Source organism: Mirounga angustirostris, unplaced genomic scaffold (assembly GCF_029215605.1).
Source record: "Mirounga angustirostris isolate CCGP_5_RB_7025 unplaced genomic scaffold, mMirAng1.0.hap1 SCAF_13, whole genome shotgun sequence".
Lineage (NCBI taxonomy): Eukaryota > Metazoa > Chordata > Mammalia > Carnivora > Phocidae > Mirounga > Mirounga angustirostris.
In genome coordinates, this window is record NW_026991721.1 from 94,900,777 (window position 1) to 94,919,840 (window position 19,064).

The 19,064-nt window shown below is 47.6% G+C and overlaps 1 protein-coding gene and 1 non-coding gene across 3 annotated transcripts; both read right to left on the reverse strand.

Annotated features, from left to right (window-relative positions):
• Nucleotides 1-590: 590 nt before the first annotated feature.
• VPS11 (VPS11 core subunit of CORVET and HOPS complexes) lies at nucleotides 591-19,020 on the reverse strand. 2 transcript variants are annotated; one of them, XM_064577355.1, is made up of 18 exons: nucleotides 18,840-19,020; nucleotides 12,298-12,362; nucleotides 10,744-10,955; nucleotides 9,797-9,941; nucleotides 9,360-9,495; nucleotides 8,873-9,036; nucleotides 7,817-8,064; nucleotides 6,738-6,939; nucleotides 6,188-6,339; nucleotides 5,056-5,242; nucleotides 4,067-4,213; nucleotides 3,765-3,953; nucleotides 3,503-3,664; nucleotides 3,146-3,285; nucleotides 2,856-3,058; nucleotides 2,570-2,741; nucleotides 1,221-1,443; nucleotides 591-1,093 (listed from the first exon to the last, which is right to left on the reverse strand). In XM_064577355.1, the coding sequence occupies exons 2-18, from the start codon at nucleotides 12,307-12,309 to the stop codon at nucleotides 929-931; spliced, it is 2,859 nt and encodes a 952-aa protein (XP_064433425.1). In that variant the 5' UTR covers nucleotides 12,310-12,362; nucleotides 18,840-19,020; the 3' UTR covers nucleotides 591-928. The 2 variants fall into 2 exon arrangements, with proteins under 2 accessions (XP_064433425.1, XP_054368216.2); XM_054512241.2 differs by having other exon boundaries at nucleotides 12,298-12,416.
• On the reverse strand, nucleotides 5,864-5,936 carry TRNAK-UUU (transfer RNA lysine (anticodon UUU)). Its single transcript has one exon. It is a non-coding gene; the product is annotated as a tRNA-Lys (tRNA).
• Nucleotides 19,021-19,064: the final 44 nt, after the last annotated feature.

Here is a 19,064-nt window from a genome sequence, read left to right on the forward strand (position 1 = left end):
GGTTTGAACTCATAACCCTGAGATCAAGATCTGAGCTGAAACCAAGAGTCGGATGCTTAACCAACTGAGCCACTCAGGTGCCCCAGAGCAATTTTCTGACAGGCAGTGTAACCCAAATAATAGGCAGACACCTAGCAACACAAACTTCAGCTTGCAACTTTGAAGAAGAGGTAAAAAAAAAAAAATGTTTTAGTAAAGGTCCCTTTATCCTGTTTATCATCTGGTACTAAATCCAGCAAGACACCAATCTACCATCATGAAGGCAGGCCTAAACCCCAGGATCCCCACCAGAATCTGCCTTCTGCTTGAATACATTGTGCAAACAAGAGCCATAGAGACCAGCCAGATTGCAGAGCAGGTGCTGTTTTGGGGGCCTTGATCCAGGCTGCTCTTGGAGCAGAAAGGTACCAAGGTTCTTCAGTAAAGCAAAATCTACTAGGTGCCCACAGGCCCCATCCATTACTGGAATGAGGTCCTGTCAACATGGTCTTCAAGGAACTGTGTAGGAAAGGAAGTGGAGTTCTTCCAGGGCAGAGGAAAAGTACATTTTGCACAGCTAAGAATCACCATGAAGTCCCCAGAATAAACCCTTCAACTGCCAAACTATTATATTCTTTTATTTATAGACTCTGGGAGCAAGGACCCAAGCACAGCCTGGTGCTCTTGGATAGAGAATAAAGCAGCTATTGTTCATACTCAGAGGTTGCTGAGGTGCCCTCCCCCGCTGGTCTGGAATGATCCACACTGCTCAAAAAGTCAACAGGAGGAATGGCGGCCTGGCCAAAGGAGGAAGGAGAAAAAGAAAGTCCCCTTTACGCCTGAGGGCTATGGCATCAGATCAGGGTGGAGTCCTAGGCACGTCTGCTCTGCCTGCGTCCCCAGGGTCTCCACTGCCGCACCGCCACTCACACCCCTCCCCCCAAGCTGCTTAAGTGCCCCTCCTGGAGTGCATGAGCAGGTCCCGCTGCAGCCCGGCCTCCAGGCTTGCAGTCAGCCGGGCCGCAGGAGGGTCGGTCAGCAGAGTTAATTTGTTGAAAACACCTCGGCCAAAGTAGTCCGCAATCACAGAGAAGCTATCGCTGGAGCACTTGAGCTGCAGGGAAAGAGGAGAGAAGAATCAGAACTGCAGGCCTCCTGTCCTCAGTGAGGAGGGAAGAAAACCAGCTAATGGTCCCGTGAAGCTCGGTGCGTGGGACAGTTACCCACGCGCTCACGCCCACCTGGTGCTGGAACTGATCGTGCAGATCGTGTTTCTGTTCCTGGGCCCGGATCATATCCATGACCTTCCGGTTTTCAGGGAGGCAGGTGGGGCAGTCGGCATCACTTTCTGAGTAACTCTCAAAGCAGTGTTGGTGGAAGGAGTGGCCGCAGAGGAAGTGGACTGAGGGCAACTCCAAGGCACTGTTACAGATGCTGCACTTGGTCTTCTGGAAGATCTTCGGACTGCAGGCAAGGGAGACCAGAAAGGAGGGGCAAAGAGTGTGGGCAGAGCCGAGAGCAGGGTGCAGAGAGAAGGCGGCTGGAGTTGAGGAGGAGAGAGAGGTCCCTGGAAGGGACTGCAAGGCCCTGCCCTTGTCACCAACAGGGAGTCAAAAGAGGACACCCGCCTTGGGCCTGCAGTGAGTCTCAGCGCACACTCCCTGCAAGGCCAACTAATGCTTCCAGTTTTCACAACTACCACTAAATTGTCCTTCATATCTTTTTTTTTTTTACTTGAAGTATAGCTGATGTAGGTCATGTTAGTTTCAGTTGTACAACACCTGACTGACGAGTCCGTGTTCTGCTGTGCCCACCACGAGTGTGGCTACCGCCTGTCGTCACACAGTGCTGTTACCAACCACTGACCCTGCTCCCTGTGCTGTGCCTTCCACCCCCGAGACTCAGTCGTTCCAGAACTGGGAGCTTATACTGGTCTTTCAGGTCTTTACTCAGATGTGACCCTTCCAGTGAGGCCTTTCCTGGCCACCTTATACACGAGAACATACACACGCTCTGCACCCTACTCCCCTTCCTGAACTCATTTTCTCCTTAGACCCTATCACCATCTAACATAATATTTTGCTTATTCAATGTGTTTCTATCTCTACGTCATAAGCTCCATACAGCAGGGCTTTTTGTCTGTGTTGTTAAGAACAGTGCTTGAGACATAAAAGGGGCTCAGTAAGTATTTGCGGCATGAAGAAACTGTTCTTCTCTAATAAATATTTTATATAGTTAAGGGCAGATTAAAACTTAAAAGTAGATTAATATATAGTATAAATACTTCTAAATTATCCACTTTCTGTTCTAAAGCAAAGTTTTTTTACTTCTGAATGGCTTCCAACCACAACTTAGATGTGTGTTTAGGAAAAGTAAAACATAGATTCCTACAGAAAGAAAAGTACCTGCCACAAGATAACATTCTCCAAAGCCCAATAAACCATGATCTACGGAATATACCGTTCTCTGATCTTTAAGAAGGAAATGTGTGAACATGCTCCATCTAACCCTCTACGAAAAGTATTTAGTGACAGCCGGTGAAGAACAAGGTCATCCCCTGGACCTCTGTACGTATCCAGTTGCCACGTACCTCGCCTTGAGCTCCTGGATCTCCTGGCGGATGCGGGTGGTCTCCTCTCGGTACCGCCGCACCCGGAGCTCGTCCTGTGCGATCTGCTGGCTCTGTTTCTGCAGTTTTTGGACCAGGTAATCCCGGATGACAGACAGGGTGGCTGTGGAGTTGTGGGCCAGCGTCTGCACCACTGATTGGGCCGAGAAGGAAACGAGACAATGAAGCAGGGGGCATCCCCTGGATGGAATGGCAGAGCCCCTGCCCCCAAGGGGTCGGCCGCCCGCTACCGCGGCCTCTCAAGTACCTAGTAGGGGTGGCATGAGGTTCTTGTTCTCAATGTGCTTGAGCACAGCTGCCACGTACTCCTTGCAGTCCTCCTCCTTCCGGGCGAAGTAGCTGAGCGCCTGCTCCCACAGGCAGGGCTCCTGCTCCCCGTGGCGCTCGCACACGGCCACCACCTGCCGGTACTGCTCGTGCTGCACGTGGTAGTGCATGATCTGCTGGAACCTGGGGCCGGGCCGCGGCACAGCTCAGCGGCCACCCCCGGAAATCCGCATCCTTCCCCCTTCCCGGAAGACCCCCCCCCCATCTTACAGCTTCCCCTGTTCGTAGAGGTAAAGGACCCCATCCTGGAAGTCATGCATCTGGCAGAGGACCAGGGCCTTGTCAAAGACGTCGCAAAAGCGGCCGCTCTTCAGCAGGGAGATAGCCTCTGCGTGGAGCTTCTCTTTGACCTAGGGAAGGAGGAAAGAGCTGCTGGCCAGAAGAGCAAAATCACAGGGTCTCCGGGACAAGGCACATCAACTGCCTCTTCAACCACCTCTTCACAGGGGACCACTTAGCTCCCAGGGGTGAGGTGTTACCGACCTAAAGAAGGCAGCAAAAAGCAACCACAGAAGGTGAAAGAATGGTCTTTTCCCCAGCATCTCCCCCAGATTTGCCAGGCCTCACCTGTGGATCCTTCTCGTGGGCCCAGTTCTGCAGCCGCAGCTCCAGAAGCGTGTCATAGATGCCCTGCGGTGAGTCCGGCTGGACTTCACTCATGTGTTCCAGGAAAGCTTTCAACTCTCGAGGGTTGTTGGCGAAGATGGGGATGAACTCCTCCGAGTTGGCCTGGGATGGTGAGGGAGGAGGGAGGAGGAATGGGCGTGGTACCCTTCAGGCCCCTGAGGTGATCCCCACTGTCCAAAAGCCATTCTCCCTGAGGTCTCACCCTGCAGCCCGGAGTCTCCCGATCGCCTCGGCCTTCGAGGCTAGGCCGATAGTCCGTACAGAGTCCCTTCAGCAACTCGGTCGTCTGCTCTGGTATATGGTGCATGAGGATCTTGCCATAGCGTTTCATGTTGCTCTCAGCCTGCTCGAAAGGCAGCTTGCCAATATACCGTAGGGCTTCCTGATAATTCTGTGCAGAAGTAAAGGGCAGAAGAAGCGTGTGCTCCAGCCTCACCCACCAGGAAGCACTCATCATCATCCCGAGAATGTCCTAGAAAAAGAACAGGTCTCTGTCTCACTTACCTTGATGTCCTCTAGCTGGATCTTTAAGTACCACTCGTGATGTGCATGGTTCTCAGCCAAGTAGAGGGCATGGGAGTAGTAGCCAGCCTGCCGGAGGACCTTGATGGCCGTCTCCACATCGAAGTGGACTTCACTCTCACTCTTTGTCTGCCAGGGAGACATCAGACAAAATCATTCACAGAAATAGGGCTGGAGAAGGGAGAGGAAACATGCATCTGATTCTAAGACCAGATTCTTCTTGTTTTTTGTTTTTTTTTTTTTAAAGTAAGCTCTAGCGGGGCGCCTGGGTGGCTCAGTTGGTTAAGCGACTGCCTTCGGCTCAGGTCATGATCCTGGAGTCCCGGGATCGAGTCCCGCATCGGGCTCCCTGCTCGGCAGGGAGTCTGCTTCGTCCTCTGACCCTATCCCCTCTCATGTGTTCTCTCTCTCTCAAATAAATAAATAAAATCTTTAAAAAAAAAAAAAAAAAAGTAAGCTCTAGGCCTAATGTGGGGCTTGAGCTCCTGACCCGGAGATCAAGAGTCACATGCTCTACTGACGCCAGCCAGGCGCCCCCAGATTCTTAGGATAACAATAAAGTCGACGCTAGGATGGTGGAGACTGAAAATAAATAAATAAATAAATAAAATAAATAAACTTCATGGTTTTAGAACATGATATCCTCCTGCTTCTCAGAAAGTCTCTAAGAGCTAAAGTCTTCCTCTGCCCCTACTATTTCAGGGACTCCTCGGGGACCCAGGGGCCTCCCAATGTTAATTCCCTGAGCTTAGACACTATGGGAAGTTCAAGCATCATAAAACAAGAAGGGAGATGGGAGAGAACTAGGAGGAAAGGCTGTTCCTCTTCCCAGTTTATAGACCAGAGGGTCCTGGTCCCCAGCTAAGATCAGTTCTTTCCTCTCCCTGCATCTGCTGAGGGGCAAGCCCTGGTGGAGTGACCTCATACTCAGTGGGACCCTTGGGGAATCGCCCACTACCACCACCCTGCACCTTGATGAACTCCTCTAGCTTCGAGCTGTCCTTGAGCTTGGTATAGCAGTTGAGCAGCAGGGTGGTGTGGTCGGCATTGGCCAGGGACTGCCGGTGCAGGGTCTGCAGGTAGGCGGTCAGGTTGTGGATGCGCTGGGCATCCAGAAACTTGCGGATCACATAGGACGGCTCCAACTTTCCAATGGTTCTGGAGAGACATGTGCATCAGATAGTATCTGGGTCAGTGTTCTTCCCAAACTTTCATGTGCATAGGAATCACTTGCAGATCTTCTTAAAATGTAAATTCTGTGTCGGTAGGCCTGGGGTGAGGCCTGAGTCTGTATTTCTAATAAAGACCCAGACGGTATCAATGTTACTGGACTGCAGACCTTGTGAGAAGCAAGGCTCCAGAGCACTGATTCTTTTTTTTTTTTTTTTAAAGATTTTTTATTTACTTGACAGAGAGAGACACAGCAAGAGAGGGAACACAAGCAGGGGGAGTGGGGGAGGGAGAAGCAGGCTTCCCGCTGAGCAGGGAGCCCGATTCGGGGCTCGATCCCAGGACCCCGGGATCATGAACTGAGCCAAAGGCAGATGCTTAACGACTGAGCCACCCAGGCGCCCCGAGAGCACTGATTCTTAAACTTGGCTGAAAACAGGAATTCTGAAGAGGTAGGGAAAGGAGCTAGACAGGTTCCTGCAACCCCTTATTAGGGCAGGAAATTCCAAGAATTAGTACCAAAGGAAGAAACTGTGGAAGCCAAGAGATGAATACCCTTTTTTAAAAGAATCAGATCAAAACAAAATTTTTTTTTTAAACTAAGCTATATGCCCAACATGGGGCTTGAACTCACGACCCTGAGATCAAAAGTCAAATGCTCTACCAACTGAGCCAGCTGGATGCCCCCAAAATGAATATTAACAAAGGCCAGGCTGAAGTTTAAAACAAGAGGTACTCATCGGCTCAATTGTATCTTGGTCGTGTAATGTTTAACCCTTTGCAATTAAGTATACTGTCTTCTCACTCAGGCCATTACAGCTCCTGCAGAAAGAAAGGGTGGTTCCTGGTGGAGTCTGCTCCCCTCACCAAAGCCCAGGGGTTAGCCTATCTGGCTGCATGCAGAGCTACACCCGAAAGCGCCCCAAGACTGACCGGATATACTGCTGAACAGCCCCATCGTGGTTGCCCTTGCTGTAGAGATGGTCCCCATACTGCATGAAGATCTGGGCCAACCCATCACTGTCCAGGTGCTGGCTCTTGGCCAGGTTAATGGCCATCTCAAATAGGTTCTTCTTAAACAGCATCTGGAAGGGGAAAAATCAGAAAATTGGTAGAAGCCATTCAGAGAAGACACCTTCCCAGAATGCACATACAACACACAAGCCACACAGTCCTGAAGTTCTGATCTGCCTAGATTCCAGACTGGGCAGGACCTCTCAGATACCCCCAAGACCAACATCGCCTTAACTCGCGAGGCTCTTGGCAGACAGAGTGGACCCCGAGAGTGGACTCAGGCTCCTAGCCATTATCTTCCTCTAAGACCTCATCCCAGACCATTTACCTTGTAATTCTACCCGAAGGGATCTGGGTAAGGCTGTGCCCCAAAGGGAAGGAAACACCCTGGCCAAGGTGACTTGGGGAGCCTATTCCTACAGCTGTGTCTGGGTGCCTGTGGCCAGCTCTGGGAACCTGGTGGCCTTGCCTCCAGCTTGGTCTGTGTGTCCTTCTCCTGCAGTGCGTGGACCCGCCCATCCCGCGTCAGCACGTACAGGGAGCCCCACTCAGCGAGCACATCCACTACATCCTCAAAGACGGCGCTATAGGCTATGAACTTGTTGCACAGGTCATAGATGTTGAGAATCTGCTTGTCGGAGCTCTGGGAGTCCCTACTGGTAAACTCTGACCTGTGTGGAAAAGAAAAAGCACCAGATATTTGTACCAGCTCTGTCTCAGCAACCCCTTATATCCCAGCTTTGGTGCTGCACACTCCGCCCCGAACAAACCACCCTTTGGCCCCTCTAGCAGCATATTCCATAAGTGCGACATTGCGCCGGCAATCCCTTCAGGATCCTATGATTTATGTAAGCAATAGATTAAAAAATTAAGAACGTCCAAACACTCACTCATTTAACGTAATTAGCACCTGGTAAAAATCAGACGCTGCGCTTAGTGCTGAGTGAAAACAAACTAACATTGACAGGGATCACTTCCCTCGTGCAGAAGACCCTGCCGCCCCTTTTAGGTGGCTCAGAATAAAAGTACTGTGTCCTGCCCTCTCAGCCCTTTCCAACTTCTCTAGTACTCATTTCCTTTTTCCTCCACCCAATTTATTTTGACAGAAAAATAAAAAAACCAAAAAGCGGTCCCCAAAAGCGGTGCACCAGGTCTGCTTAGCGAATGTCTGTAGCAAAAATACATTTTTCAGTAAAAACGTTACAAGTGAATCTAGGTGTGAGCATAATCTACATAAAACCAAAGGAGGAGGGGCGCCTGGGTGGCTCAGTCGTTAAGCGTCTGCCTTCGGCTCAGGTCATGATCCCAGGGTGCTGGGATCGAGCCCCACATCAGGCTCCCTGCTCGGCGGGAAGCCTGCTTCTCCCTCTCCCACTCCCCCTGCCTGTGTTCCCTCTCTCGCTGTCTCTCTGTCAAATAAATAAATAAAATCTTCAAAAAAAAAGGGAGGAGATTGACAGGATCCAGGTATTAGGATTTTAAAATCATGTGAATTCTGGGGAACAAGGGACAGCCCTACTCCCTTTCCCTTCTCCCTGGAGTCCTTACTTGGGAGAAACCTTCCGGTCACGGGACACAATGACAAGGTAGCCTCTAAACCAGTGAGCGATGAGTTTATGGCCCTCAAAGGCAAAGCAGGGCCCACGTTCATCAGGCTGGTACAAATAGACACATTCATCTCCGGCCACTATGAACTGCAGGTCCTGTGAAGGGTCGCTTAGGGCTGAGCAGCGCAGGCCACAACCATGGGTGTCCAACTCCACACGAGGGTAGTCCTTTCCAGAAACGATATAGGACTGCGAGAAGAAAGGGGTTAACAGGCTCCCTTTCAGGAGAGGGCATCTAAGCCTTCCCAAAGGTATTCCCATCTCCACACTAGCTCTCTCGCTTTTTAACTTGTAGCACCCTAAGACTTTCCCTGGCTGCTTGCTTTGTCCATTAACCATCACCCATCTATTAAATATATAAACTAGGGGGTATGGCCCCGGGGTGGCTCAGTCAGTTGAGCGTCTGCCTTCAGCTCAGGTCATGATTCTGGGGTCCTGGGATCGAGCCCCATGTTGGGCTTCCTGCTCTGTGGGGACCCTGCTTCTCCCTCTCCCTCGGCCCCTTCCACCCCACTCATGCTCCATGCGTGCACACGCATACTCTCCCTCTCTCAAATAAATAAATAAAACCTTTAAAAATATATACACATATATACAAGCAGAGACCACATTTTCTTCCTCTGTGTGTACTATCACTACCTACTAATGGAATCCTGACACCATGAGAAATAAAATAAGCTTGAACTATTTTACCAAAAGACTATTCCTGAGAGAAGCTGTTAGAAATAAGAAGAGCACCAGGAACTAGCAAAGTAAAGCAACTTGTCCAGTGTCACTTAACAAGCTAGGAAGAAAATTCAGGTCTTTAACTATAAGCCCTAGTTCTTTTCCTAATTCTGACTCTTCCTCATCTCTTAAGTGAAGAAATAAAATATTTCAGGGCAAATGACTCAAGGCTACATGATGAAAAACTTAAGAATCCTATCTCTCTTGTCAGTTCCTTATCCTAGGCCCCTGAGCAATGGAGAACCCTTTCCTGCCTGCCCTTAACTCATACCTGAACGTTCTCAGTTGTCACAACAAACAAATGAGTGGTCTTTCCCGCTTGGCGAAAGGCCAGCCCAGTTACAGGGTAGTTTCCCTTGTGCAGAATCTGGGTCTTGCTATGCCGGTCCCGGGTGATGTCTCCTTTGTTCAATGTAACACTACCATCTGTGAAACCTGTAGGAGAGCAGGAAACAGCACTTCATTGAGGCTGAAAAGATCAGGAAGCACAGAAGGGGAAAAAGACTATTTGAGGTACTTGTTGGAAGTGACAAGCTTTCTTCCCATACTCAACTTTTCCAATGGTTAACATAAAAATCGGTACTCACGGACTCTTTCAAAGAACAAAACTGAATGCCTTCCCACTCCAAACTTTAATATCTCAAAGGCCTGAGTTCAGTACAAAGTGATCTCACTAAAACAATAAAGACAAGCTGCAAAAGCAACTCTGAAGAAAATCTATAAAGAATCACGGAGTGTTAGCTTTGCCTTCTGCTTACCAATGGCCATAAAGTTGAGATTTTCATGGACAGTCAAACAAGACACAACAGTCGGCTCTGTTCCTGGGATGGCAGGGAAGATTCGGGTGCAGAGTGGATTGCCACCATCTCTCTTCTCCAGGTTCCAGATCTTTACCTGTGAACAGACCTCAGATGTGTGAGGGGCGCCTGGGTGGCTCCGTCGTTAAGCGTCTGCCTTCAGCTCAGGTCATGATCCCAGGGTCCTGGGATCGAGCCCCGCATCGGGCTCCCTGCTCTGTGGGGAAGCCTGCTTCTCCCTCTCCCACTCCCCCTGCTTGTGTTCCCTCTCTTGCTGTGTCTCTCTCTGTCAAATAAATAAATAAAATCTTAAAAAAAAAAAAATGTGTGAATGCTAGTCCCCTCCAACAACCGTTCCTAGTCTTCTGGTCCTTTCCCACTTCCTTTCCAGGACTCACTAGGGGGTTGATGCCTTCTTCATCTTCACCAACAGATGCCAAAATATTGTGCTGCTTCAGTTGGTACAGGTGTGTCACCCGCAGTTTGTAGGCTTGGAAGCCTGTCAGCTGTAGGGAGCGAGGCAAGAACCAGATTTGGCCTTCCATATGTGCAGAATAGTCAAGGAGCCTCCTTTGCAAGGAGAGATACTTATATTTAGATCAGAACCCAGGTAACTACTCACATACATTCAGCTCTTTAAAACTTTCGAGGATGGGGCGCCTGGGTGGCTCAGTCGTTAAGCGTCTGCCTTTGGCTCAGGTCATGATCCCAGGGTCCTGGGATCGAGCCCCGTATCAGGCTCCCTGCTCTGCGGGGAGCCTGCTTCTCCCTCACCCTCTGCTTGCCTCTCTGCCTACTTGTGCTCTCCCTCTCTCTCTCTTTGTCAAATAAATAAAATCTTCAAAAAAAAAAAAAAACAAACTTTCGAGGATTTTCCCATATATCATCTCCGGAAAGTCTCCATCTTTAAAAGTGAAAAGGAAGGCCAGAGTTTAGTAGCAACACTATGAAGAACAAAGCAGCAAACTCCTGGTCTCATTTATCTCCTTGCCCACAATTTGGGCAGGGGAGATAATGACACCTTACACATTCACCTTGTAAAGCCTACTTGCCTTCATTGCTTTGATTGATCTCAAAAATAACCTTGCCAAGTTGATATTTCATACCCCTTTCACAGATAAGTAAATTGAAGCCCAGAGAGGTTAAATGACTTGCTCAGGATTGCTCAGTCGGCAACAAGTTAGAGAATGGACTTCCTTCTTTCTTCCCTCAAGCCACAGAAGGAACACTGGGCGCCCATCTAAAGGAAAGTGGCACGCAACACGAACCCCTCTGCCCGACAGATGCCATCCCAGCTGGATCTCTTCAGGGATCCGGGGAGGGAACAGACAGCTCCAGAGGAAGGATATCTCCAAAGACTAGGCTCCCTCGGCCCGAGTCGCAGACAGTGATGCCGGGAGGGAGGCAAAGGAACTTGGAAACAGCGGGTCCGGAGGCAGGTGCAGCCGTGGGAGCAGCCCCATCATTGCCTAGCGGCTCCTTCACCAGCTCCTTGTCGAAGAAAACGAAGCGCCGCCACTGCAGGTAGGCCGCCATTTTGGCCGAAGGTCCCCGCCTCTGGGAGAGAGGTCATGTGAGAGGAGCGCACGTATCACGTGACAGGACAGCTTCCTGGAGCCTGACTGCACATGCGCCCTGAAGGCCGGGTGACAGCTTCCTCAGGGCGGTGGGCGTGGCCGCGTGAGGTAGGATTCCCAGCCCGTCAACTCGGGTTGCCAATTTGCTGGCTCTGTACGGGAACTGGCTAAAATGCTCCTGAGTGCTGGACCCTTCACCTCTTTGAGCATCAGTTTCCTCCCTTATTAAATGCATGGGCAATGAGGGATCAAGATGAGGACTATCAGGGCGCCTGGGTGACTCAGGGGGTTAAGCGTCCGACTGTTGATTTCTACCCAGGTCTTGATCTCAGGGTCGTGGAATAGAGCCCTGCCTGGGGCTCTGGGCTCAGCGCAGTCTGCTTGAGATTCTCTCTCCCTCTTCTGCCCCTCCCCCTGCATGCTCTTTCAAATAAATAAAATCTAACAACAGAAAGAAAAAAAAAGATGAGGAATGTCCTGCGCCTTCTGAATTGTACCCCACTGTGCTTAAGAGTATTACGTCCTGAGCTCCCAGGGCTGTTTTGAGGCATAAATGAATGAAGGTCTATGAAACTGGCTTTTCAGCTGTAGGAGCGGAGAAATAAAATTAGAAGTTTGTGTTCGCCACGGGATACAGATTGCGAACCACAGTCAGTGTCTTACATTCGTTTTTGTGTCCCTCTTCAGAGTGTGTAGCATGAAGTAGACACGTAGAATATGTTTCTTAAGGAAGCTAGGAAATACTCATGGTGCGGGAACTCTCAAGAACGTGGGCTTTCTTTCCCTTTCTATAGTGGGAGGCTATGGGACATAAGCTGAACACAGGGAAAATGCCTGGAAGGGGCAGCTCTGAGAGCTAAGTGATTTAACAAGTGGCAAACGTCTAAGATATTCCATGGCCACCCACCATTTCCATCTCTGGCTAAACCAACTGTTCACATGGAAAACTGTAGGTGTACAGCTTGGTGTCACAAGGAGCTGTGTACAGGAGTGACAGTCATTTTGAGAGAATATGGACATGTGAAAAAGTGACCATGTGGTTCGCATTTGTGGGGTTTGTTTTGCACCCCTCTCCCCCACAGCTTTTTATTTCCAGAATATTTTACTCTTTATTCCCACCAGCTGGAGTTCCCAGAGAGCGGGGGCTGTGCTTTGTTGACCAGGAACCAGGCCTAACAGAGTTGGTAGATATTCCATGTTCGGTTGAAGGAATGAATGTGGATGATTTTCCTCTTACCCCCTCCTCTCCTCAATCCCGTTGACAGAAAAGGTAGTGCCCATTTGCTAAAGAGATAAGTGAGAGAAAGAAACTGTCTACTCACCACCAGGCACATAGATTTTCTGACTTCCGGCTGAAGTCCTCTTTCCTCTGTCACAGTTTCAGGATCTGAACCATGGACAGAAGCACAAGTGGGGAGTATACTGGACCCTCTTTCATCTGCTGAGTATATTTTGTACCATTCATTAAAATTTTTGGATAGTGTGTGTATGTCATTTGTTAATACTATGAATAAAATACATTAAAAGAAGCAACGTGGGGGGTTCCCGGCTGGCTCAGTCGGTAGAGCATGCGACTCTTGATCTTGGGGTCATCAGTTCAAGCCCAACATCGGGCACAGAGCTTACATTAAAAAAAAAAAAAAAAAGGCAGCAATGTGAGGAGAGGGGGTGAAGGATGGGTGAAACAGGTAAAGGGGATTGTCTTTTTTTTAGGATTTTATTTTTATTTAGAGAGAGCATGCAAGCAGGGGGGAGGAGCAGAGGGAGAGGGAGAGTGAGTCCCAAGAAGACTCTGGGCTGAGCACGGATCCCCACGTGGGGCTCCACCCCGAGATCGTGACCTGAGCCAAAATTAAGAGCCGGACACTCAACGGAGTGAGCCACCCAAGTGCCCCAGGTAAAGGGGATTAAAAGGTATTTATACAATAAATAAGACAGGGATGTAATGTACAACATAGGGAATATAGTCAATAATATTGTAAAAACTTTGTATGGCAACAAATGGTTACCTAGATTTGCATGGTGACCATTTTGTAACGTATATAAATATCAAAGTGATAGGTTGTACACTTGAAACTAACACAATGTTGTATATCATTTTTCAGTAAAATAAAGAAGTAATGTGAAAGCAGAGATGTGAACAGCAGAGTGGCATCTTTGTTGTTGACTTGGGTGCTCCCCCTACTGTCCAATGGCAGAGGCCCAGAGTCTTCCTATGATACCTGAACCTGGTAAGGCCTGTGTCCATTTGGTCTTCTTATTGATGAGGGTACAAAGGCAGGGATTAGCGACCCACTGCACCTCTTCAGACTTACTGCCTTCCTTCCTTTCCTTCTTTTGACAAACATGTATGGAGTACTCACTATTCCTGCAATTGTACTAAATGCCCAAAATATAAATATGAACAAGACATGATTCTTGCCCTTTAGGGAGCTCAACCACCACCATGGGGGACAGACATAGAAAGGGCTGACAGGGGCGCCTGGGTGGCTCAGTTGGTTAAGCGTCTGCCTTCAGCTCAGGTCGTGATCCTGGGGTCCTGGGATCGAGCCCTGAGTTGAGTTGGGCTCCCTGCTCAGCGGGAAGCCTGCTTCCCCCCTCCCTCCACCTGCTGCTCCTTCTGCTCATGCTAGCTCACACGCTCTCTGTCAAATAAATAAAATCTTAAAAAAAAAAAGGACTGTCAGTAACCAGTCCTTAATTTTATATAATGAATTATACCTAAAAGAGTGCTTTCACTTTTTATGGACTTTTCATAGCAACCATTTGCAAAAGTATCATTATCTCTGGTGAGAAACGGAGTCTCCAAGAGGTTCAAGTGACTCTCCCTGGGCAAGCACATCAAAGTTCTTCAGCTCCCTAATCTTTAATTAGATGCTTTTCTGAAGTGTGAAGCTAGGCTATAATTGTCAGAACATACACCAGGATTTGTCTTTTTGTTATACTTGTCTGAATCCAGGAACTTCAGTATAGTGAGTAAGATAAGCAGGCAAACGGCACAGAAAACGATGTACTAATTTAGTTATGGTTCTGCATATGGAGAACTGGAGTTCTGAAGGGCCTAAAGATAAAGAAGCAATTTAAGTTCTTTAGCTTGAAATTAAAGAGATCACAATTCAGAATCAAGGATGGCCTAGCCATGGCCTCTTTTCCCTTTCAGCAAACCGCTGTCCATGACGTACAGAACAGTCATATCCACTGGAGCAAAACAGGAACACTTCTTATTCTGGCTGCAAGCTTTTATTTTCTATCAGTTTGTTCTGTTTTTTTCTCATCTGGCTCTTGGGGTAGAAGCCAATTTCCAGACTACTGAAAGGTCTGGGTTTTTTCTCTTAGCCCCTAAAAGGGCTAGCAGAAGTTTCCACTTTAGCAACAGGAAGGTCAATTAAATAAATTCAGACGGACCCTGGGTAGCTCAGTTGTTTGGGCGTCTGCCTTCGGCTTGGGTCATGATCCTGGGGTCCTGGGATCGAGTCCCACATGGGGCTCTCCACTCACTGAGGGGCCTGCTTCTCCCTCTGCCTGCCACTCCTCCTGCTTGTGCTCTTTCTCCCTCCCCCTCTCTAACATATGAATAAATAAAATCTTAAAAGAAAATAAGCTCAGAGGTCTCCCCTACAGGAGAGCCCAGCTTCCAAAGCTACGGTGAAACAGGAGGAAGCAATTAGCTGATTAATGATTGTGAAAATCTGGCCCACAAGAGAAAGGAAATTCCCCATGAACTTGGCAAAGCACTTAACCAAGGTTTTAACACTGCAGTAGTGCCTATTTTTAAGTTGTATTTCTCCCCACTAAGAACAAAAACAAGTAGTTAACTAATGTCTATTTGGTGCTTAGGACGTCCCAAGCATTGTGCTAAACATTTACCCTCCTCTACATTAACTCTGTAAGGCATGTTCCAGCATGTCGCTTTTAATGCTGTAGAAACGGAGGCTCAGGAAAGCTAAACAACTTGCCTAGAGTCACACAGGCAGGAAGTGGTGTTTACAGGCAAATCTAGGTCTGTCCATCTCTAAAGCCCCATATTCTGGGTGCTCGATTTAATTTTTTTTTAGAAGTCAATTCCATAAATTTGTTCATAATTCTGAGTGATATTCTATGTGGTCATGAAATCACAGAATTCAAGAACACTAAAAGTCTTGCTTTCTCTTGACACATAATCATCCCCATCGCAGTGCAAACTGTGAAATGTTCCCAATCCTTTGCCTCATCACCCCCCCCATCCTATTCAAACTCATAATGCCAGGACTGTAGAAACGCATCAGTATTCTTATTAGTGTCTAAAGATACAGAGACTATCATTCACTGCTGTTGGGAGCACATATGATAAAGCTTTCTGGAGGGCAACTTGGCAGAATGTATCAAATGCCTAAAGAGGAATTTAAGCCTGCATAACCACTTCTAGGAATTTATCTTAAGTAGATTATAAGGGGGGCGATCTGCATAAAGATTTGTCAATAAAAGTGTCTATTGCAATTTTATAATAGCAGAAAAAAAAGGAACAACCTAATTGTCAAATAGTAATCTTGGTAAATACATTATTGTAGTTCTTTGTGCTGCAATTCTATAGATAGCCATTGAAAATTCTGTAGAGAAAAAATGACGTAGCAAAATGTTCTCAATAAATGAAAGTCACAAAATATTATCCCCATTAAAGTTTATAGTGTGTGTGGATATACAACATAATGCTAAAAGTGTTTAATTTAGAAAATTCAATCATGGGTGGTTTTTATTTTATTCTTTGTCCTATGTTCCTCCAGTTTTCTTCAGTAACCATATTTTTGTAATTCTAAAACCACTGGTGAAGAAGTAGAAAAAAACTCATCTGGTGCAGCTTCTCCTGCTAAAAGTGAGTTTTCCCCTGCTTAAGGTTTCCAGCAAAATCTACTCTTTTTTTTTTTCTTTTTTGAGAGAGAGAAAGAGAGCACCAGTGCGCGGGGGTGGGGGGGTAGTAGGGGGTAGGGGTAGGAGAGGGGCACAGAGGGAGAGAATCTTAAACAGGCTACATGTTCAGTGCGGAGCCTAATGCAGGGCTTGATCTCACGACCCTGAGATCATGACCTGAACTGAAATTAAGAATCGGACGCTTAACCGACTGTGCCACCCAGGCACCCCAAACCCTCTAGTCTTTTGTGCAACACATACAAAATATTTTTTTTTAAAGATTTTTATTTATTTATTTGACAAAGAGAGACACAGCAAGAGGGGGAACACAAGCAGGGGGAGTGGGAGAGGGAGAAGCAGGGTCCCCGTGGAGCAGGGAGTCCGATGCGGGGCTCGATCCCAGGACCCTGGGATCATGACCTGAACCGAAGGCAGACGCTTAATGACTGAGCCACCCAGGCGCCCCTACATACAAAATATTTTTAAAATTTTATTGAAGTATAACATATATATGGAAAAGCGTACACACTGCAGCCTATTAAATGTTCACAAAGCCATTGCAACCAGCATTGCAAACAGAGCACTGCCAGCACCCCAAGAAACCTGTTATGCCCTCTTCTAAACACTACCACCCCACAAAGTAAGCACCATCTCTACCTCCAGCACCATAGCTTAGTTTTGCCTGGTTTTAAGCTTTGTATCTAAAGTGAAATCATAAAGTATGTACTCTCCGGCTTCTGACTTCTTTCACTCAATATTATTTTTGTGGGATTCATTTAAGCTGCAGAATGTAATAGTAGACCATTTCTTTTTATTGCCGTATGGAATTATATTGTGTGAATCCACCACAATTTACTCACTCATCCAACTATTGACGGGTATTTGGATGATATTCAATTTGGGGCCGTTATGAATGAAGCTGCTACAGTCTCTCGGTGAATATACGTTGAAACATTTGTTACTTGTAAACCTAAGATGGGGATTGCTGGGTGACAACTGATTTTTAAAATTCTCCCGAACCAGGATATTTGCCCTGATCCACATTGCCCTGAGCACATGACATACTTGCATGGTTTATAACGTATGCATATGCCTTCACTAATGTGTTCATTTTACTCTTCTAGAAGTCAGTTTGGCACAGGTCCTGCAAGATGGCAACTTGTGGGTTTCTGCTCAGTGCGGGGGAAGGGATGTAGTCCTTAAATGTTACTAACAAGTTATTCTGAACAAGAACTAGTGAATTCAGCTGCCTTGGTCAATCTAAAACAGGTCATTTACCTTAAAATGTTCCCATTGTTTTACAACATGTTCTTGTGAAACACTATTCTCCTCTCTGGTCGGAGAACAAAACAGGTGACTCCCCAGAGCACTCGCACCTGCTGCACCTCCCAAGGGCACGGATACTGCTCCCACCAAGGATATTCTGGGGGTGGGAGCTCAGGAGCAGGGCACACTGACCTTCTTACTGTCCCAATTTGCAGCCACTCAATAGGTTTTTAGTAAGTGCATTCAAACCATAAACGTATTTGTTTCCCAACAGACTGCGACTTTTCCAAAAGCAAGGACACACCTAGTGCCGTGCTTATATACGACAGAGGCCCAATCAATGTTAAAGATGCATAATCTGAAATGCATGGAAAGAGGGGCACCTGGGTGGCTCAGTTGGTTAAGCGTCTGCCTTCAGCTCAGGTCATGATCCCGGAGTCCCAAGATCAAGTCCCACATTGGGCTCTGCTTCTCCCTCTGCCCTTCACCCTGCTTCTGCTCTCTCTCAAATAAGTAAAATCTTTAAAAATAAATAAAATTTTTAAAAAGAAAAAAAGAAATGGATGGAAAGAATCTACCTTTCCAGATAGCTACCCAAAAGTAGAGTCAGTCATACAGAAACAAAATCTCTCAGTGGAACTGAAATGACAACGTATATGTCCCATCACTGCAGCTAACCAACCCCCATGGTATGGAATGTTCTATAGCAGTAAACACTGAGGTGAATCTTTACACACGGATATGGAAAATGCTCCATGATTTGTTCTTAGTTACAAAAAAAAAAAGGGAAAGAAAAGCAAGTTACAACCTAATTATATAATATTTTATCATTTACAAAAAAGCAAAAGCTACACGTTTCAAGATACATATGTAAATAAATGCACCGAAGGGGCCTGGAAGGTTACACACCACACTGGTAACAGCAGATAGCTCCAGAGATGAGGTTGAGGATGGTATCAAAGGGATTTATTTCTCCTTGTTTCTACTAAGGTCTCCCTATGAAGACTGAGCAATCCACAAATTGAAGAAAAATCAGCTTCTCCCTGGTACTGCCAGTAGGTTTCTTTATCTTCTAAGCATAGACACCTGACTACTCTGTCTCCCTAAGCATCATGAAAAATGTAGGAAAAGTACAGATAAGAGTTCCTTAAACAAGTTCTGGCAGTTACCGCCGGGGCCTTCAAGGGAGACTTCTGTGAAGGGAGGCCTGGAGATGATTTCGGGAGGAAACAGGAGATCCATTTTCCATATTTAAGAAATGTGAGCTCATGTCAGTAAAACGCGGGGGGGTGGGGGGCGCTTTCCAAGGACTGCGCACACTTTACGGGGCTGTAAAAATACAAAAAGGGAGGGAGGAGCGCCAAATATCCGTCGGAGGTACTTTAATTCGGATAGAAGCAGGAAAAGGGAAGATACACAAGATTTGATGGAATGAAAACACTAGGTGGTGCATTTATGCTCAATTACAGCCTCACAAAATTAATCTTTTGTGTACTGCGCTTTGCATTTTGGAATATTCCGTCTCATAAAAATGGAGCTTAGGGTAAGGAGTCCAGGCCAAATTCTGCCACTGAAACAAGTGTTATCTCCGTCCCACTAGCGAACATCTCTTTTGGTGGCTTTAGTGTCATTGGTGAAACGGGGCGGGGCGGACTAAGCCTGGACCGCAGCCATTCTGATTTCTATCCAAAGCCCAGGGCAGTTCAGTACCAACCAGCAAGCGAGCGCCTCTTCCGCGTGGCTGCGGAGGGGATGCGGGTCACTCCCACTCCTCGGCCGGGGCTCCCCAGGTGACCGGAGGCAGGGGGCCGAGTGCGGGACTGTCCGTGCGCCCACTCGCACCGGCCTCGAGTCACTTCCGACCCCGACAGTCGGGCATCCAGCGCCGAGGCCGGAAAGGTCCGGGACTGCACGAGGGCGGGCGCCGGGCCCGGTGACG